This window comes from Pseudorca crassidens, chromosome 17 (assembly GCF_039906515.1).
Source record: "Pseudorca crassidens isolate mPseCra1 chromosome 17, mPseCra1.hap1, whole genome shotgun sequence".
NCBI lineage: Eukaryota > Metazoa > Chordata > Mammalia > Artiodactyla > Delphinidae > Pseudorca > Pseudorca crassidens.
Window position 1 is genome coordinate 69,697,179 of NC_090312.1, and position 22,552 is coordinate 69,719,730.

Here is a 22,552-nt window from a genome sequence, read left to right on the forward strand (position 1 = left end):
TGTATTTACGCAAATTTATTTGGGGCATCACCTAGGAGGGACACTGTAGTATTTTGGTTCTTTGTGTATTACACTTGAAAGTTATACATTAAGAAACAGTCTTAACTGGAATTTGTGATTTGGTTGTTAATCAGTTACCTTGCATGTTTCCATCTAATGCATGGGCTTTCTATTTTCTGTCATTTCTGACAAATAGCAGACCATACCCACATATTCTCCCTACCCCTTCCTCACAAACTATGGCTGCATATGGGCAAACACAGTTTACCACAGGAATGCAACAAGCTACAGCCTATGCCACGTACCCACAGCCGGGACAGCCCTATGGAATTTCCTCCTATGGTGAGTAATCCCTCGGCTTTAGCACTGATGTTGCCTAGTGGGCACACCTGTACGTGTGAAAGTTTCACAGGAGTGGTACTTAAAGACGGTCCTCTTGGGCCACTTGAGAAAGGGTGGTCACCTTTTGTGTCTAAATTCTTAAAATGATCGTTTCTAATGAGCATTGGAAGAGCTGGTAGTTACTTATCTTGAGGTCAGAGGTGGCAAATACCATGGTTCATATGCCCTCTTGCTCTCGTTTTGTTTTGTTTTGTTTTGTTTCCATTTATATCTCAATTCTTAATTTGCCACTTGAGCGCTTGGCTCTGGAATCCAAAGTATTTTGGTGCATATTTCTGATAAAACTTCTGTGAATGGAGTCTTTTGGGGTGAAGATTCATTTCCTATTTATCAGATGCTGAGCTATGATTAGAGAAGTACAAGCAGAGTTCAACAAACCCTGGCTCTAAACTTGAGGGGGGGTAGTAGACTCAAATTTCAGCATTATCAACCATTAGGAAAAGTGATCTATATCATGGCTTGGGCTGCACTTTAAAGAGGCCAATCAGGAAACATTTAAAGCTCACATCCCTATTTGTTCCTTCCCACCTGGAGATTATCTTTATCTTAGTGTAATTTAACTCAATTGTTACAGGGTCAATACCTGTAAATTAAAAATAAATCCAGCCAAACCTCAAAGTTTAATTTTTTAAAAGCTTAGGATTCCAGAATACCTTCACTTCCATTGAATGGTAGCTGTAATTTTAAACAAACTGCAACTTGTTGGAAGAGAAACATATGGATTATTGGCATTTTATTTTTATTTATTTATTTTTTTTGTGGTACGCGGGCCTCTCACTGTTCTGGCCTCTCCCGTATGCAGAGCACAGGCTCCAGAGGCGCAGGCTCCGCGGCATGTGGGATCTTCCCGGACCGGGGCATGAACCCGCATCCCCTGCATCGGCAGGCGGACTCTCAACCACTGCGCCACCAGGGAAGCCCTGGCATTTTATTAAGAAATAAATAAAACCTAGTGATCCAGAAAAAAATACATGAAAGTTTGGAAGCAAGACTGATAGAAAAAACTGGTGGAGTATTTTGTGATCAATATTCTAATTATGCTTCTGCTGCTATCGTTATTTCATAATAATCTTTTCTCAGTCTGAAAGAAATAATGTTCTTCTTTAAGCATTTCATTAATCATTAGAAGGTAAATTATTTTTTGCTTTTTTGTTCTGTCTTTACCCCAAATTGGCCATATATATAAATTTCTTATAAAATATATAGAAATTAAAATCTAAATTATGTATGACTTCAACATTCATAGTTTTATTTTAAAAAGATCACAACTGAATGTGATCTAGGGAGGCGTTTTTCAACCAGACTTTAAAACCAGCCATAAAATGGACTTTCTAGAATTATCTTTCATTTCCATGACTTTTAGTCGTTTCTCAAAATAACGTTAAATATAGATTAAATTTGTCTGTAATTTACTTTTAAACTATTCTTATGCTAAAAGAGGGAAAAGAGTCTATGGTTTGAATTGTGTAACTTCAATTCTATAATGTGAGTTAAGGCAGTCCCCAATTTATATCCTCAAAATTTATTTGTAAGCTGATTATTTGAAGTAGAAATGTATTTTCCAGTACAAGCAATACTCAAGTACTGTAGACCTATCAGTGCTGCCGGGGGAAGGTACCATTCCTGTTACCGCCTTGGCTGCCACTCACACAACTCTCTTGTTTTTCTTTCTCTTCCCCATTCAGTCATGGAAGGGCCCTTTGCCAATTTCTGGGCTGCGGGGTAAGGACTTCTCTAGTTCTAAACCATCAACAGATGGCCCTGTTGTCTGAAATAGTTGTTCCAGTAGAGTGAGATGAGCAGAGGTTCGGAGGTTAGGCTCAGAACTAGTAGGATGAAGATGGGGATTTTCATGTGGTAGGTGGGGATAGGGGAGGTGGTGAGAGTGAGTCTCAGTGTAGAGGGCTTTGATCCCAGGACCTTCCATGCTTATAAATCTCCTGGGAATAATTCTCAGTCCTTAGTATTTTTCTGATCACCTCCTTTCTTCTCTTTTCGTACCTTGAGGACAAGGAGATGCCCCAGTGCTTCTGACCAGCCATTCTCTTTTTCTTGGGCCAGTGCATGGAAAAATATGGCAGCCTTCTCCCTATTGCTTGCTCTGAAGGAAGAGCACATCGTTTAGGGGTTTTAACTGCTGATAGTTAAGGTCCTGATAGTTCTAGAAGACTTTCTCCAAGGACTTGTGTCCCCTGACTTTTCACCTAGACCCAATAAGAAAAGATAGGCAAATCTTTTCATAGTAAGAGCAAGGGGTCCACGAGGAGGAAGAGGTCGTGCCATTCTTCACTGGATCTGCGTGGAGTCGACCAGTGAGATGAGTTTGACAGCTTGTGGATAGAAGCTATGGACACAGGTGTGGCTATGGGTGTTTTCTACCTCTTCCTGCTTTTCCTTACCTGTTCTTATCACAAAGATTCCCATCCTGAGCCTCCAGGCTAAAAACAGAGGTGGCACAGGTGAAGACTGAAAGCAGATCATTATAGCATCAAATGGAGAGAGAAGGGGGAAGATCTCTGTTGTGACACCCTGAAAAGGAAGGGAGTTTTCTAGAGCCATCTAACCACCTGTCTTGGGCACTTGTTTTTCCAGGGACCATTTATAAGTTTGGGTTATTCATTGGTTTGGGATTGCCTGTACAGAGAAAGTCACATTTTTAAAAAATGCTAAGGTTGTGTTAAGACTGAAATGTAAGGCCATTATGAGGTTACTTAGAGATACTTCAGGAATTAGAGTAGGCTCTCTTCGCCAAGAGTCAGATTCTTCCACTGCCTTAGGAAAGTTACCTAACTTCATTCTACTGATGAAATTCCCCTAAAATGGAAATAAACAGTGAGACTACTGTGTATTCTAGATCCCAAAGATATTATTTATCTTAAGTGAAAAGTAAAATTATTCCAAAATGTGAATTCCCTTGGCAGAAATTTTCATCCCCTCCCTCTGTGGGAATTAAGGACAGTTGTTAACTTTCATGAGTGTCTTTAATTATGATCCAGGGCTGAGCCCTGTACAACGATACCGCCAAACCCAAGTCCTGAAATTAGGATGTCAGCTTGGCACTTTGGGAAGTATTGGGGGGCCACAAATACACTATTTTTACATTATGTGATGAAAAGAAAGTGTACTTTATGTTACACTTAAAACAATTATATTTGAATAAAAACCTGAAACTATAAGGGACAGAAGGAGAACTACTTGTCAATTTCTCTGTGCTGTTTATAAAGCACTGTGCTGTTCTATAGGATTGAGTTATTCTTCTTCTTCTCTTGTGCTTACTGCCTGTAGGATCTGGATATCTGGGAGAAGGCTTCCCCCTGTGTTGCTTAGTTCTATGCCCAATATTGCTACCTCTGACCTCAAACTGTGATGTGTACTAAAATCAGCTTTGTGGTAGAAAGAGTAAAGAAAAAAAATGTTTTTAATGTTATGAGGCTAGAGACTCTAATTAATCACTTTTTAGAAAAAATATTTTGATTCTGATGTTAATGCAACAACATTTAGAATAATGTTCAAGTTCAATTATGGCCATTTCTGGACTGTAAAGATGATCTTAAACTCTTGTAAAGCAATACAACTAATTATAGAAATGATATCACTGGAGTTAAATTTTATAGAAAATGGAATTCAGGAAAACAAAAGAAAAGAATAGTGCAGATACGCATTGAAATCTGTAATAATCCTGGTTTTATTCTTTTTAATTGAAGTTACAGTGAAGGGTATTTCACTCTATGGCCTCGGTTATTGAGATAACACTGCGGGGGGGAAGCGTTTGTAATTGGATAGTTGTGGGAGTGTTTTTGTATATGGACCAGCTTTTGAAAATGAACAGATAGATAAGCTATCACTAACTGATTTAGGTGCATTGTGGGCAGGCATCAAGACTGAAGGTGGATTGTCACAGTCTCAGTCACCTGGACAGACAGGATTTCTCAGCTATGGTACAAGCTTTGGGACCCCTCAACCTGGACAGGCACCGTACAGCTACCAGATGCAAGGTCTGTATACACACTGGCATTGCTCTTTTCATTAATCCTGTGGGACAATAATTACTTTCTAAAGTGGCACCTGATATTCTGTGTAAGGAGCGGATGATGGTGAAAGTGGGCTGGGCTTGGAGGCAAGATACCTGGTTCTAGTCTGGTTCTTTACCTCCCTGCTCTCCAGGCCTAAATTTCCATATTTATAACATCCAGGCGTTAGACTGGATGATCACTCAGGTTCTTTTACAAAAAGCTCTAAAATTCTTTGTGTCATTGAAGTTTTCTGCCTTTGCTTCTATCAACTAAAAAAAGAGTGAAAAAAAAAAAAAAAAGCAAAGTCAAGGATGTAAGAGGTTGTAGTATGATACATGCTAAAAACCCTGGCACTTGGTGTCGCCAATCAACCTGTCTCAAAGGGGTATGTTTTCTTCATTTTCATTATCACGGCTCTGGAAATAGAGCATGTGATAGGTGTTGACCAAATGATCTGCCAAAGACCAGGAGATCAAATTGACAGCCACTAAATGCATCTACAAGCTATTGCTTCCAACGACGCATCCCTGGGTTCTGATTTTTCAAACTATAGACAAAACATAATGTAAGTGCAAGTCACATGGATGACAGCTGAAAGCTTACAGTTGTCAGAGCTGTTTCAAGAGTAGGCATTACTGTAATTAGCAGATTATTATCATGCAGATGTGTTTAAAATACTTGAAAATTGTTCTCACCTAATTTAAACATTCTCCTAATATTTTGTTTTTACTGCTAATCAGTTTAACAAATGATATGCATCCTTTCAATAGTGCCAAGCTATAGTAGATTTAAATACCTGCTATTTTTAAAAAAATTATTTGTTTATTTATTGAAGTGTAGTTGATGTACAATATTACATAAGTTAGAGAAGTACAACATAATGATTCACAATTTTTAAAGGTTATATTTCGTTTATAGTTACTACAAAATACTGGCTATATTCCCTGTGTTGTATAATACATACTTGTAGCTCATTTATTTTATACATAACAGTTTGTACCCCTCAATCCCCTCCCCCTATCTTGTCCCTCCCCGCTTTCCTCTCCCCACTGGTAACCACTAGTTTGTTCTCTGTATCTGTGAGTCTGTTTCTTTTGTGTTATAGTCACTAATTTGTTTTATCTTTTGGATTCCACATATAAGTGATATGATACAGTATTTGTCCACCTTTGTCTGACATTTTTCACTTAGCATAATACCCTCCAAGTCCATCCTTGTTGCTGCAAATGGCAAAATTTCTTTCTTTTCTTATGGCTGAGTAGTATTCCATTGTGTGTGTGTGTATACCACATCTTTATCCATTCATCCGCTGGTAGACTTAGCAACCTGCTCTTTTAAGTAACAGCTATGTTATAGACATCTTTTCACATCAATAAAATCTATTTTATGGCATCATTTTAATGGCTGCATGGTTTCACAGATATATCTTATTTAACTAACCCCCCATTATTGGACGTCTGGAGCAATGCCACGAATATCTTAAGTGCATGCTTAATTATTTCCTTTGAGTAAACTTAAGTGTGGAATTGCTAGGTAAACTGTTTTCAACTCTTTTAAGGATTTGTTATATATTTCCACAAGGAAGGGCTGTGAATTAGCGTGAACACGTTAAATATTTTACTTTAAAAAAAAATTGTCATTTTGGAAGATCCGAGATTTTATTGTTGTTTTCATGTGTATTTTTAGAAAATTGAGCTGATAAACCAGTTTTTCTTTTCTTGCATGGTGGTGTTTGTCTTTTCTTATTATTTCTTATATTACGTCTCTTAAACTTTAGTAATGTTTTATAGATGTATTTCCGGTTTATCATTTTTAAGAGCTTTTTTTCCTACACGGGAAGCTAAAATTTTGTGGGACCAGATTCATTAATCCTTTCATACTTGGTTTTGCCTTTGGTATAAAAAGGCATGGATTGTAAAGTTTTGATATATTTGATGGCTACAAAATTAAAATTACCTTATGACAGATAGCATTTAGTGTTAGAAGGATATTACTCATGTGCTTGATTCCAAAACTTGAAAGCTGCTATTGGAAAAGAGCTATGTTTCTCCACATGCTGAATATCAGTTAAGTAAAGGGATAGAAAGAACAAACATCGATGAGACTTCATTAAAGGATCGAATAGTCTTAGGCTTTAGTAATGAAACGGATCATAAGGCAAGCAAAGTCTGTTCGCTCCTAAAGCTTTCATTGGTGTCAAGGAGAGAGACAGTAGGCAAACAGACAAATACATTATGCAATTGCAGAGTCTTAGGAGAGTTATGGGGAAAAAAATCTGGCACTATGGTCGGTTCCGTTCTACTCCGGGCATCCAGTCTCTTTAAGGAGAAGTGGATCCTAAAGGTCAGAATGAAACAGGTGAAGCGCCTTCCGGAGAGGAGAGGTAACTACATGTGTGATTCCTGGGCTTGAGCGCATGTGCGGCCCTTTGGTTACCATCCACAATGGGCTGAGTACAGAAATTGCGAGTTAAGTGTTTAGAAACTTTCATGGTACGTCAGTAGTAAATCTTATGGTGGTGAAATCAGACATGCACTCTGTGTCTTTTCTTTTTTCATCTCATTCTTTTAGTCATACATAACTATTATATTTTGCTAAATTGTCAGCCTGGGAAGGATTAGGAGAAGAGAAGCATGCTGTGGGTCTCAGAGAGTTCGAGAAATATTGCCCTTGACTTAGCTTTATCTTTCTGTCCTCGCAGATCCAAAGCTTATGTGGCAGGAAAGTTCCTAAGAGGACTAACTAGCTGTCAGAGTTGTAAGCATAGCGTCAGTGTAGAGAGAAGAGTGGACATGAAAGAGGAGAAAAGAACGTTAATTTGGAGGCTGAAAAAAGTCTGTTTTAAAGCAGAAATAAGGACATGTGTAGCACCAAATATAGCATTGCTTTTCTAGTTATAGGTTTCATTGCATCTGGGATGTTGCGTTACAACTTTCTGTGTTTTTAGGCGTCCCCTGGTTGAATGGCCTTTCCAGTGGGATTTTAGAGCCCTTTTTCCATGACTGAGGTATTATTTCATAGGGATATTTCTATAATGGCACCTCACTCATTTTCAGAATAATCTAAAATATGACTTTCACACACCAAGCCAAAGAATAATATGCTATTAACTTGAAAGTTGCCAGTCTGATGATGGATAATGATACGTAATATGCTATAAACTCCTTATGGTCAAATGTGGATAAATAAGTAAACTCTGATTAATATGTATTTCTTAAATATTAAGTGCATTGTAGAAAATGAAGTGGATGAAATGATTTTATGTGCCCAGTCATGGGAGTCTATAGACCTTTGTCTTTTCAATACTTCTTTTTAATATAAAACTTTCTATAATGTCTGAAATTATTGTCAAAATTCTCTAAATTCTATTATCCTTAATGAATAACAGTGATTTTTGCTTGTATCAATCTTATATCTGTTAAAAGATCTTAGAATCTTGGATGACAGTATATGTTTTTTAGTGATTTGGGAGCGTTTTACCTAGTATTTTCTCCAATATCCTTTGAACTTTTAAATATATACCTTTTAAATATAAGGTATGATGATGAGTTATTCAGAGATTTAGTTACTAAGATTTTGTAATGTTAGGATTTCACGATACTAGAAGGAATATTCTAGTAACCCAGATGACTCAGTGAGTGTTATGCTGATTCACTTCAGGAAAATTTTTGATGATCACCTGTTTGGTTCTGTGAGATTTAGAAGGTTGGACTTAAAGGTACAGTGAAATCTTGCACTGTGGCTAACAACGTAAATTCTAGAGTCAGACTGCCTGTGCAACAGCCCTGCCCTTGCTGTCCGTGGGACTTCAGCATGGGGCTTGACGTCTCATGTCTCCATTTCTTCGTCTCAAATGTGGGGATAATATTATCTGTTCCCACAGTAGCATTGTGAGGTTTCATTGAGATTATCCGTGTATATCACTGACCAACATCTGGCACGTAGTCCGCATTCAAAGGCTTATTTTTCTTTACTGTGTTCATTGTGGCAGTGATGTGGTAGTGGTGGGGGAGGGGTGATTATTATTATTATTGTTATTATTATCATCATCATCATCATCATAATCCAGGCTTCTGAAATAGTTCCAGATTAGGAAGCATTACCTAAATTCTCCTTCTCTCCCCTTCCCCAGGAGGAAAAAAAATTCTCTCTATATGAAATAAATATAAAAAATTTAATATGTATACTATTATATATGTGTCTGTACACATATATATGTATATATATATATATAACCAGCAAAGAGAGCTCCAAGAACCCAGTAACCAAACAGGCGTAGCAAAGAAAGAGCCAGATCTAACTCATGTGCTGGCAAGGAAGGAGAATCACTATCAAAAGGGTCAGGCTTTGTGTACACGATACAAACGTACAGAAGAAACAAGAGAGAACAGCCGAGAACGTGAAGAAGAAAATCAGAAGAGAGAAATGGCTGTGTTGGCAGCAGCGGTGGTGGGCGCTGGAAAGCAGGAGCAGTGGGTAACACAGAAGGGCCACGCGGACAAAGAAATAAACTCAGCTCTGCCGTGATGGGAAAGAAAGCGGCATCAACCAGGTCCTTACGCCCCAGGAATCCCTGCAGCCACAGTGCGACTTGAGTGTGAGGAACTGGTGGGGAAAAGGGAGGTCATAGCCGTGTGAACACCAAATTATTTAGTTCGGAAACCAAGATTAGGGAGGAAGATGGGAACGTGACAAGCTATGCTCTATCGAGATGGAAAACTCTGCTGCCCATAACACAAAAAAACAGCGACTGTTTATCATATGCACTTACCATATGCCCAGCACTTTTCTAATTATCTTACGTATATTATTTCATCCCTGCAACGACCCTGAACAATGGCTTTGAAGGTTAAGAATCTGAATATGCTGACGAATACATCAAAATGGAGAATGGTTTAGAACTGTCGACCCTGCCATGTTTTCTATACGCTTAAATGACCACACCTATAGGGGAGGCACTTACAGAAAACGACAAAAACAACGAAATGTAGTTGCCTGTAGTATGTTTCCTGAAGGGTGGATTTGCTCTTTTGGGAACTGAGATACTGCATTACACGGCTAGCTATGTAAGTAGTAAAAAAAAATACCAGCTCGTGAAGCTTAGAAAACTTTTTTTAGAGAGCTCATTTCCGAGCACTGTGTTTTAACATTTTCACGACACTTAAGGAGAAGGTTGAACTGGTAATTTGTGGGCATTTTGGCGCTGCCTTATCTTGTGAACTAGGCCAGCCTTGGTGCCCTCGTTTAGTCCAGGTGAACCTTCTGGATCCTTCCAGCTCCAATGTTCAACACTCATGTCCGTGGCAGGCTTCGGTGAATCTGGCGCATGCCGCTTTAAGGCAAACAAGGATCAGAGTTTTAAATGCACTCGTTTTTAAATGCACTAATACTAAAAGCCCACAGAGTAAAACCTCAGGGACTGGAAAATCTGATTGCTTTTACCTTTGCTGCAAGATTCTGGAAAATTCTATCTCTGCTTTTATTGGATCTCTTTTGTACATCCAGTGAAAGATTAGAAACTTAAGTTTAACAGAGAAAGACAAGATGTTTCTGTTCGTGGACAACTGTGGAGTTCACCCTGAGGAAGTGAAATCCTTGCTGGTAGTTTTTGACATCTGCCTGCTCCCCAGGGTCAGCTTCAGTGTTTCTGGAAGAAGTTTTGGATGGTGTGAGATTTTTCTTCACACGCCATTGACAAACATGCAAATGAGTGAGTTGAATGAGGGAGTGTGGATGGACAGAGGGTGCCTGGAGACCCCTGGGTCAACCGTGCAGATCCTGTAGATAGTGTTTTCAATGCTGCCAATCAAAGGGCACTGACAACAGGAATGAAGGGGGGGCGTGTGAGTTTATGTGTATGTCTGTGTGTGTGTGTGTGTGTGCACACGTGCGTGCGTACATGTACCAAGGGCAAGAAACTTAGGAGAAACTGCTTTAGCCTATGATTCACTGACCCGTTTCACAGAATATCTGCTAAGCTTGTCATAAGCAAATTTTATTCTCCTTTTATGTAAAAGAGGCATCTGACTTGAAATCAAGCTTTTAGTTATAATTTCTTAAAAACACAAGTTCCAGACCTATTGCTGGCATCCCCATTCATTCATTTACCCCCCGCCCCCCCCGTCCTATACACTATAGACTTAAGAGTACCATCAACCACAGAAAACAAGAAACTGTTCAAAATTTTGAGGCTGAGTCATAGGAAGAAAATGACATTTTGTTTAGCAATCTGTTTGAGCTAAGGAAGTGCAAACAATTTTCACACGAAAAGTAATTCAAGTTAAGTCTGGTCTCTTAACTGGTTAAGCTTCAGCTTTGAGGCAAACCCAGGTTTCCCTAATAACTTAGTTCTATTGATCGACAGTTGCAGGGGGTGACCATCTCTTCTCATATTTTCATTTTATTTAGTAGTATGTCTGAAATATACAAATGGTTTGCTGGGAGTGGAGAGGTCTGTTTCACAATAGCAGTTGGAAGTTAAGATTCATAAGAACTCTAATTCTCTTCATTTGGGGAAACGAATTTGGAATTTAGCATCGTAAAATCCTTCGTTACTTTATTATCGTAGTTTGTTCAAAGCAGTCTTCCCCTGTGTTCACACTAGTAGGTGGAGCTGGATGGAGACATCACAGAATCGCGGTGGTTGTGTGGAATGCCTTTCTGAGTGTTTTAGTGCCCCAGAGAAGCAGTGAGGTGGGGACATTCCTGTCATTCTGCAGCAAGAAGGTGTCAGGATTTGCCACGATAGATGGGAGGGACTACACAGATGCGCATGCCCGAAACCCAGAGGGCTCTGGAAACCCCGCTTGGTTTATTTTCCTTTCGGTTTTATTGCTCTCTTTTAGAGGAGAAAATCACACGAATTCTAACTCCGTCTTTGTATATAATGTTGTTTGCTCTGTTAGAGAGATTGGAGTTCCAACCAGTGAGGAGAGACAAAAAACAAGGACAGGGGTTTGTTAATGGGACGCTGAAGGGTGACAGCTCCACAGTTCTCTGCACCTCGCCGATCTGGGGCTCGTTATGAAGCGGGAACCGTCCAATAATAATCTAATAAGGACAACCACCCCGACTTCCGTCTGCCTGTCTATAGCTTTTCAAATATATAGTTGAAGTCTTTCAGTTTATTAGTTTTTTAGAACCTCAAAACTGCTTACCAAAATGTACTGTTAAAAGTTTTTTTCATTATCTATAGAAATGGTATTTTTCCTAACTTCAAATATATGGTTTTAAGAAAATATTTATTAAACCTTTTTAATAATCTGCTCTGATAAAGCCTTCGAGATGTGCACTTTCTGGCATAAAATGACAGAAGAGTTACAATTGGAGAAAAGCTATTGCAGCTTGCACCGATGTTCACAATTTCTCTTAATTGCTTTGCCATTCTACTCACATTTATATTTTAGTTTGTGGAATTTTTTGCATTCTAGAATTTTTTTTTGGCTTAAGTTGATTTTTTAACAGTAATATTTTGTTTCAGTTCTTCTGGCATCTTGTGTTATTTCAAATGACAAGTGTTGAAAATTGTATGGAGATCTTTTGAAATCCAGTAATAGCGATAATTAATCAGAGATCAATACCCAAATTATTGTCGGTATGAATTGGTTTTTAGTAAAATATAGAGAAATAGATGAAGAAAGATAAATAATGAGGTTTTGTAGTCTTTATTACCCTAGTTACAAATTGTCTTTGAAATAGAAAAACTATTACTGAGATAAAAAGGAAACCTTGGTCATTTAAAAGCCTTCTTGTAAGAAAAGGGGAAAACTTTGGTTTTAAATAGCCCATCTGGCTTTCAGAGGCTTTTCCGCAGGGAGCTCCACTGACTTCTGCCACATAGATTGTGCCCGATGATGGACATAGCCCATGGCAAAGAGGCCAGGGAAGGAAAGCAAATGGACTTCTGTGAAAATACACGAGGGACAGATAGCATCCTGCTTGCCGAGTAAGTGCTAGAAAATGCTCTAAAACATGGGAAATACAGACAGGCCCCAGCAGGTTCCAGCATTCTTATGTTGGCTGGTTTTTAATGTGAGTCCTTGTTCTCTGTTCAGTAGACCTTTGACCTACATGTTACCTTTTTTTTTTTTTTTTTGAAGTTATAGCTGGGCAGTGTTCTCCAGGTTAAGTCACACACAAAACTTTGACTTGATATTTTAAATCATGTTATAAATCAACATAGGCTGGGTTCTTCTTAACTATGAAACAGTAGTAAGGATTTATTAATAAAGGTTTGGAGGGGTTGGTTTATTTTTAAACTACAATCGCTTAGCATCTATAGAACTGGGTGGCCACACAGGGTCGTCTAGCAAGACTGTTTCTTGTTTGTTACGGTTGGTTGACGAGACCACCACCTTTTCCCTATAGCAACCCCTGATGGTGACAAGAAGAAAGCCAATATTTCTGATCACTATCCTTGGGTGACTATATAATTTACTTTTAAAATTATTCACCAGCCTCAAAAGAGTTACAATGAAGAAGTCTTTTAGAAATGAGATCATTATTTATGAAATTTCTCAGATGCCCTTGTCTCTACCCTTTGTGTGTCTGTGATGTTTGTCCAGAGAAAAATTAATACCGCTTTTCTGTCCTCCCCACCCCTTTCCCTTTTGGTAACCATAAATTTGTCTTCTATGTCTGTGAGTCTGTTTCTGTTTTGTAAGTAAGTTCACTTGTATCATATTTTAGATTCCACATATAGGTGATTAGCAGATACAAACTACTATATATAAAATAGGTAAACAGCAAGGACCTACTGTATAACACAGGAAACTATATTCCATATCTTGTAATAACCTATAATGGAAAAGAATATGAAAAAGAATATATATATATGTGTGTAGGTGAATCACTTTGCTGTATACCAGAAACTAACACAACATTGTAAGTCAACTCTACTTCAATAATAAAAAATTGAAGTTAAATTAAAAATATGACTTTTTACAATATATAATTCACTTTCAGCATCGCTGAATCAGAGCATCTGAAGGGTGCGTTTTGTGTGGTAGAATGGTAAATGGTGGCCTGGAAGTGGAGATAATGGCCAATCCCTAACTCAGAGTCCTTGGGCCAGGAAATCACCATTCTCTCTCTGACAAGGATCCTACCTCACATACTGATGTGGGAAATAACCTGAGACAGTGGATGTGGAAATACTGAAATATAAATGGACTGTAAAATCATAGGATGTTATTGCGTTCTAAATTTGAGATTTTTCATCTGTAAGCAAGGCTCTTATTTTCATTCATGTACCCATGAAATACCAATATCTGAGCTAGATCAGTGATATTTTATGAGCTGTTCAAAATTCATGATGCTTAATTAATTTAATATTTTATTTGATTTAAAACCCTGCTGGATTTTCTTTCCGGAAATCCAGGCATATTTTAAATCCTTCCAGAAGGTGCTTCTAAGTCCTGTATTTAATATTCTTCATGTAATTTACATCTAAAGTAGTGATTATAATCTAATTTTGTGTGTGTGTGTGTGTGATACGCGGGCCTCTCACTGCTGTGGCATCTCCCACTGCGGAGCACAGGCTCTGGACGCGCAGGCTCAGCAGCCATGGCTCACGGGCCCAGCCGCTCCGCGGCATGTGGGATCTTCCCGGAACGGCGCACGAACCCGCGTCCCCTGCATCGGCAGGCGGACTCTCAACCACTGCGACCCCAGGGAAGCCCCTATAATCTAATTTTTAAAGCTAGGCCTTCATATATCATCCAGTTTAAAAGAAACCAGTAAAGTGTGTGTCCTTTAGATAAAATCTGAGAAATAAACAATTATTATTTGGTTATTTTTCCTTTCCCCACTGTCTTTTTCATTGCCAAACACATAAGGAAGTTGAGAGATGGGCCTTCAAATCGCTCTTCCAAACAGCCTTCTGCCATCATTACCAGACACACACACTCATACACACAATTGTGGAAAGATTTCCTCTTGTTACTACACCTGCTTCTTTATGACAGTCGTATTCTCACTGGACCCTGTTGTCATTACCATCCTGGATTGAAACTCAAGTACCAGTTCTGTCTCCTACTGGAGCCTACACGAAACCCTTCAAAGTCAGACGTGGTTTCTCCTTGTCCATGTGAGACAGGTGAATAAGTAAAACACATGAATTTAAGGAACTTACGGTGAGGATAAAAGCAAGGCCAATGAAGGCTGTTCTGAGAACAATGGTATCAATTATTAGTGAGCTCGAGTCCCCAGAAGGTAAAATCAGTGCAGAGAAGAACAGTCAGGGAAAGCTTATTGGGAAGATAGGACCTTAGCCAGATCATGAAGGATGGGAAATGGGGATTGACGGAGAGAAGCATTAAATAAGAGGAGCAAGAATGAATAAGATGCGTTTTCAGGATAGCGGGGACCCCATCCTGAATTCATGTAGTGAGCTGTGGACAGGCAAGCCTTGGAAAGTAGCTTGGTGAGCATATTCCTCTCCTGGGCACCTCCATCCCCACCTCTCCACCCCAAACGCTAACCCACCCCCATCTCCAGGTCCAGTCATATAAACAAAAATATCTTTACATTTATAACACCTCTTCCAGTCCTTAAAAGGAAAATCAGAATCATAACATTTCCCACGTCCCAATATGCTAATATTGGTATGATCAATATTCAGATTCCTGGGTTTTTCTGGTAAAGAATGTCATTTTGCTGAACTGTTATCCTTTTCTTAAATGATCAAGAAACTTCTGTCACCTACCTTTAGTCTCTTTCCCTACTTCCCTATAAACCTTTCACTCTCACATCTTCTCCTTTGGATAGTTTATACTCACTGTGTACCAGGAACACGCTCCTTGACATTTTCTGTGTATTTTCTGTGTATTGTCCTTCTCAGTCTAATCAGATGTTTTCATTTCATTGACTGAGCAGCTCCATGTCAGAACTCGTGGTGCTCATGTACATAACACAAGCTAATGTTTCTTGGTGGTACTTTCATGAGATTGTGTGTTTTTAAACTTTCCTCAAAGGATAGACTCACGACACCCGCTTCTTTTGGTCTACAACACCCTCTAGAGTAGTAAGTGTGCCAATTAGATGTAGCCGGTAGTTGCTGTGGACTGAACTAACTTGGAAAGGTTTTTTTTCTTCATAGTATAACCTATATAATCTTCCCATTCAGAATATAAAAATTTTCAACTTTAAAAAGAAGACAATAGAATGAAAAATAATTTTGTCTCCTAGAGAAGTTCTGAAAGGAAAGATTTTTCCAGTGTTCTAGTCTGGAAATGAGTGTCTCCCCTCCATGCCAGAAAAGAAGGATGGCTATGATTTTTCACAATAGTAAACTATTTAAACAGATAAGATTTCCTTTTCACTAGTGGGGGAGAAAGTATCACCACTGCCACCCTGCTTGGAAGGTAACTTAATTCCAAACTCTACCAAGAATACTATTGGGCATTATTGGAGCTCCATTTGAACCAATCTCTGCCAAACTCCTTGAGTGAGAAATAATGGATTCGAAATGGGAATTCTTTCTACTTTGGGGAATTTTCATGATTTGTTACATAAAATGTAAAACAATTTATCATAGAATATTTCTGTTCTCTTTACCTAGAGGTGACTTTTCATGTAAAATCTTTTGGATCCAGGAAGGAAAATACTTCTATATTATTTTGATAAATGAATTCTCAATACTAAGCCTAATTCTGTGACCTAACGTTGTAAGTGAAGACTCTTGTGAATCGAACAGAAACTCTCAAGAGGATGGATCTTAATGGAAGAAGGAGGTCTGTTTTTCCTGGTCATGTCCTGCCCTTTCTCCCCTGTAGCATACCTGCTTAAGTCTGGTGCGTGGTGGCCTTCTACACAAATGTGCCTCGTCTCCCAGGCCTGTGTAGAGTAGGAAGTGCGTTTAGTAGCTACACACGGACGCTTTCTTAGGAGCAGTGTCATTGCTATTTTGCCTTTGTGGTGTTCTAAGCTTCGGTGAAATTCACCTGGTAATACTGGCACGCAATCTGCATCAGATCAGCTCTCAGACCCTTTACTCCCTATGAGCTTTGTTTAGCCCAGCTCAAGGGCCACAAATACCCAAAACAGTCCCTGAGACGCTTCCATTCTTTAAATTCCTGGTGAGTGTGATTACTTTCTTCGTGTAAAAACAAAACTTACACTAGCGGGGGTTTTTGAAGCAGTTGCTAAAACACCAGTTGAATTGGTACTAAAACATAGTGGCTAGAAATCAGGGACTTTAGGTGTTCAGTAACCCTGTGGATTTTCAGGTCACATCCTGCCCCTCCTGCCTCAGTAAGATGGTGATTTCTGTGTCTGAGGAAGGGCCCAGATTGGTGCCATTTAACAAACACCTCCTGGTGATTCCGTGGCAGATAGTTAGCCGTATGTTGAATATGTTGGTTAAAAAATATATATTAAAGGAAAAAGAACCCTGGTTACTTTGAGAGGCAATACACGGCGAACTTCAACCCTGGAGCCAGATGGCCTGGGATTGAACCCCAGGTCTGCCACACTTGCTTGTCATCTTGGGCAGCTTCTTAATCTGTAAAATGGGGTATAATAGTACCTTCCTGAGGGGTGGTTGTGAGAGCTCGTGAGTTGTAACATGTAAAATATTTGCTTGGCCTGGCTCGGAGTAAGCCCTTGATATGTTTTAAGTATGATTATTCTTGTCACTTCTATTTTGATTCTATGTTTGCTTCCTATGGTTTTTTGTTTGTTTTTTTCCATCCTTGTAGAATGATCCCTGGGAACACTTTAGTAAACTTCAGATCTTCCCATAAAGCAACAGAGAACAGGGTAAGAAGACATGAGAGAGCATCGTATAGACGCTAAAACCAGACGGAGCTATGTTTAATTTTACTTCCATGCCATGGAAGCTATATTACCCTAACCTAACCCTCTGGTTCCCTATAGTATCGAGTTATTTTGATAGATAAAGCATGTGAAAGATGAACTTATTCCTAACATATAGTAAGCATTCAATGCATGTTTTCCATTTTTATTGTTCATATATGTCATATATATAAACTATAAACATCACAGAGGAGAAGGAGACAGAGAGAAATTCAGTAAGCCAGGCTTAGGAGGAAAGAGGAGAAGAGGAGAATTCAGGGAAGGTTTTTCTGAGGAAAGGAGTTTCTAGTCTGTGCTGAATTGGGAAGCTGATTAGAAGTTAGCCAGGATATAGTGGGAGTGGGGAGGGAGGAGAGGTGCAAAGAGTAACCTTCAGAGAACCGCGTGTTGCTTCCCTTGTATGAGGCTGGAATGTGTATCTGGGTGGGTGAGGGCTGGGAGTTCCTGGGAAGAGATCAAAGAAATCTAAGAGAGAAACTACAGTCAGACCAAGTAGGGCCTAATAAATAAGCCCTGGTGAGGAGTTTGAATTTGATCCTGAGGCTAATAGGGGGCAGTTACTTTTTTAACAAGGGAGTGAGAAGATGAGATATGCACCTTAGAGAAAGTATTCTACTGCTGGTGTGGAGAATGAGCTGTAGGGGCCGGAAGATGGGCAGGAGACCAGGAAGCAGGCTGTTGAAGAAATCCAGTGCTGGTGGCCTGGACTAAAAGTTATCAGCTCTCTTTCCTAAGTCCTCCGTGGAGGCGGGTGGGGCAGCCCTGCAGATCTGATTCTGGGGTTAAAAATTAATACTGCCTGAGCCTGATTCTCCCGCATGTCCATCTCTGCCTGACGTAAGTTAGATCCTTGTGGAAGTCGCGTTAAGTCTTGTAGGCCACTGGAGTGCTGTTAAACTCCTGCCTGTGAAATGGAATGGAATCTCAGTCTGCAGTCAGCCAGTAAATGAGTATAACTTATGTGGAATTCCAGCTAACGTACAGCCGTCGAAGTAGCGTGAAGTCTGGGGAGTCACTGGGGTACCGTTTAGAGTACTGAACAGTGATTTACTTGGTCAGACCCCAATGGCCTATATGTGCCATTATAGCTTCCATGGTCTTTTCTACTTTGTTCCAGGGAATAAGTTATGGAATAAAAACGTCCATTTTTAAAATATATTTTCTATATCTTAATTCATTTTCTTGGTGGATGGGGACTATTGAGGTCACTATTTATTGTTCAAAAATATGTAGTATAAACGAAAGTAGCAAGTCATAACCCAAAGTAATTTTTCCTATAAAATGTACATAATACAGTTTTCAAAAGTATTGATATTCACACTCTTACCCAGAATAAATTTGAATTTTTATAAGGAATTTTTTAAATGCTCATTATACGTTTGTGATATATAGGTATAGATATAGATTTAATGTTAATTGTTCACTGATATACAAATAATGAATGAGTCATATGCCCATGAAGTCCAGTGTTTAAAAAGAAAAAAAACAGAACTAATGTTAACCTGGTAAGTCCTAGAGGTCCAAGCCTGTATCTTCTGTCCTCATGTAATTATCACCACAAGCCCTACATTTAATACTTGCTTAATAAGTATGTGGTTGCCACGTGCAAATGATCATTAATATGAAAAGCTTGTCTGTTGTTGCCCCTGCGTTTGTGGTGAAACAAGTATTAGTTGTGTGAGAGCTCGCAGCTTATCTGTGATAGGTGTTCTGGGCACTTTGAACAACCGATGTTCCTAAAATTTACAAATGAGGAAACCTCAAATATGAGCCTGTAATAACTACATTTAAAACTATCTTAGGAAATATTTTCCCCTCTTAATAAAAGTAACAAATCCTTGAGATTAGCTCAAGATGGCGGAGTAGAAGGACGTGCTGTCACCTCTTCTTACAAGAACACCGGAATCACAACTAACTGCTGAACAAAAAAGTACTGGAACCTACCAAAAAAGATACCCTACATCCAAAAATGACAAATCCTCTGATTGGGTTTTCAAAGTGTGTAGATGCTTGATAAATAAGTAGGAAAAGAATTTTAGATATGCAAAGAGATTAAGTCATATTTATCTAGTTTGGGAAAGTCAAAAGAGGGAAAAGATAAATACGGTGGAGAATTTTAGAAACGTTTACTGGACTGAACGGTAACGGTTCCGAACATTTGTGTGTCACTGTGGCTTGTTCATTATGTTTTCCAAAACATTACTTCATTTGATCTGTTTAAGAAGCCTATGAAATAGAGTTTCTACAGCTAGGGAAATTATTTCTTAGAGCAGTTAGGTGATTTGTCCAGAGTCCAAACAGCTCATAAGTAATGAACTGCAAACTCTATGTTTTCTGACTCTTTAGCCAGTACTTCACTGTTCAGTAGCAAGTAAATAATTGGCATATATTAACTACCACATTGTACCTGAAGGCATCTGTGACTAGGCAGTTCGCATCGAAGATGTCCTCCTTAAACTGCCCACGCACTTACTGCCTAGACTGCTTATTTGCCATAAAATTTTAATTTAAAAAAATGGTTTTTCTGTTTACAGAAGTAACACAGTTCTGAGTGGAAAATTGAAAAATGTACATTGGCTCCCTGAGTATTATGTGACCATAGATTGCACCCCTCCATAGATTCTGAGATTTTTATGCTTTCTGGAAATACTTTATGCTTTAAAAATATTTCAAATGAGATCACAAAGAACATTTTTGTTGCTTTAGTTTTTATTTTAACAAATTAGTATGAAAAAATTTCCTGTGTCTTTAAACGTCATTATGATACTATTTCAACAGCTTCATAATATTCCATTTTCCAAATAACACCTATTAAGAACTTGGGGATGCTCTCTATGTTTTGTTACTAGAAATAACACTGAAGAATATCTTTACTAACTACGTCATTGTATAAATCCATATTTTCTTAGATAGCCTGGCAATAGAATTGCTGGGTTAAATGATACATAAAATTTCTTGATCATGACCAAATAGCCCAATAGCTTGTCTTATTTAAATTCCCATTTTGTTGTGTATGAATGCCATTTTTTACACGTTTGCAAGTCCCTGATCTTTTCAAAAATCTTTGCCAAAATGTTCATCAAAAATAGTGTATTATTAAAGGTACATGCACCCCTATGTTCATAGCAGTGCTATCACAATAGTCAAGACATGGAAACAACCTAAATGTCCATCAAGAGATGAATGGATAAAGAAGATGTGGTATATATATACAATGGAATACTACTCAGCCTTAAAAATAACAAAATAATGCCATTTGCAGCAACATGGATGGACCTAGAGATTATTATACTAGGTGAAGTAAGTCAGAGAAAAACAAATACTATATGATATCACTTATATGTGGAATCTAAAACATGACAGAAATGAACGTATCTAGGAAACAGAAAGATTCAAAGACATAGAGAACAGACTTGTGGTTGCCAAGGGGTTGGGGGGTAGGGGAGGGATGGAATGGGAGTTTGTGGTTAGCAGATGCAAACTATTACATATAGAATGGATAAACAAGGTCCTACTGTATAGCACAGGGAACTATATTAAATTTCCTGAGATAAACCATAATGGAAAAGAATATTAAAAAATGTATATGTATGTATAATTGGATCACTTTGCTGTACAGCAGAAATTAACACAACATTGTAAATCAACTATACTTCAAGAAGAAAATGGTGTGTTGTCACTTTGCGTGGTTAAACAGTAAGATAGTAAATCCATTGAAGGAGGGGACCAAGATTTGCTCTTTGGCTTGAATCCTGTACAACGCCTGCTGTATCTTTTGACACAGAGACATTCAACAAACAGGATGTTGCCTACACAGCACATGTAATACATAAAACACTGGTCATGTTCCTATTTGATCTTTGTTTTTATCAAATACGTCAAGTGCTTCCATTCATTCTTCTGTGAAATGAAATAACCAGCTTTTTCGGTGGCCATTCAAATGGCAAGTACAAGTTGGAAAGCATTTTGCATTTTTGGAAGTAGCATCATAGTTTTTGAGCTAGCAGGAACTTTAAAGATCATTCAATCTGATCCTGTTACTTTACAATAAGCGTATTTAATATAAAGACATGAAAAATCCTGGTGTGTTTTACAAATTGAAATGGAAAGCTCAGTGTCTAATATTTTTGCACAAATGTATAATTTTGTCCATAGTTTATATGAGTTCCTCATGTCCTCAGAAATGTAAACCTCTGTACTTTTTAATTATTTGTAGTATAGTGAAACTAAAATTGTCAACCATTTTAAGAAAACAAAATTTTAGCCATGGCAATGGATTCTGGTTTCAAAGATAAACCAAACACATTTGCAGTGAAGTCCAACCCTGCTTTATCTAAATAATAATTTCCTATAGGCACATTACTTGGCATGGCTTAGTCAACCATATTTCTTTTCATTTTTTAGGTAGCAGTTTTACAACATCATCAGGATTATATACAGGAAATAATTCACTCACGAATTCCTCTGGATTTAACAGTTCACAGCAGGTAATTTTCAAAGCCAGTTTAACTTCTGAAATTTAAAGAAATGCAACAGATGAGTTTCTTAGGTAAAGAAAGGTCCATTTATATTACACTATAAGCGAGACCTTTCTTAAGCCTTCTAATAGTTTTTTTTTTTTTTTCCTCCTTCAAAAATCTCTTTAGCGGTTCTATATGGTGAGTTGTTTGGTTCTCAGATTGGTTGAATTTTACCTAGAAATCATGGAATAGAAATATGAAGAGGGAATCTGATCTTACATAAAACTGGTTTGCAAGTCTGCTCACTTCAGTCAGCGTGTGCTTGTGTGTCCCTTTGTGAAGTCAGAGAAGACGGAAGTGCAAACACATTCACGGTTATGTTCTGAAAACGCTAAGCAGCAGCCGTATTCTGACAGGTTGCTCTTGTGTGGTTTGATTTGGTAGGACTATCCATCGTATCCCAGCTTTGGCCAGGGTCAGTATGCACAGTATTACAACAGCTCGCCGTACCCGGCACATTACATGACAAGTAGCAACAGCAGCCCAACGACGCCGTCCACGAACGCCACTTACCAGCTTCAGGAACCGCCATCTGGCATCACCAGCCAAGCAGTGACAGATCCCACAGCAGGTAATTACGTGCATTTTTATTAGTCCTGCACGCTATGTTTCTGGTGGTTGAGATGCAGTTTTCCCCAGTCATATATTCACGACGGGTAGCACGCCTTTGACAAGTTTTGGCAAGGCCTTAAGTCAAGTAGCGTGATGGTGACCTTAGCTTTATTTCTACTTGCTTAAAAATTTTAGTACAAAGTGCATAACTTCAAAAGTACATGAAATAGAGATTTGGTTTAGTCGTAC

General features: G+C 38.6%; 1 protein-coding gene across 7 annotated transcripts in view; it reads left to right on the forward strand.

The window, feature by feature from the left end:
• Window positions 1–22,552, forward strand: part of EYA1 (EYA transcriptional coactivator and phosphatase 1) — a 317,430-nt gene that overhangs the window by 198,681 nt on the left and 96,197 nt on the right. For 5 of the 7 annotated variants that reach the window (XM_067712078.1, XM_067712075.1, XM_067712076.1 and 2 more), the window contains 4 exons: window positions 197–342; window positions 4,260–4,397; window positions 21,636–21,718; window positions 22,136–22,322. In XM_067712078.1, the coding sequence (XP_067568179.1) occupies window positions 197–342; window positions 4,260–4,397; window positions 21,636–21,718; window positions 22,136–22,322 (554 nt within the window). The remainder of the gene's footprint in view (window positions 1–196; window positions 343–4,259; window positions 4,398–21,635; window positions 21,719–22,135; window positions 22,323–22,552) is intronic. The other 2 variants (XM_067712080.1, XM_067712082.1) reach the window with 2 other exon arrangements.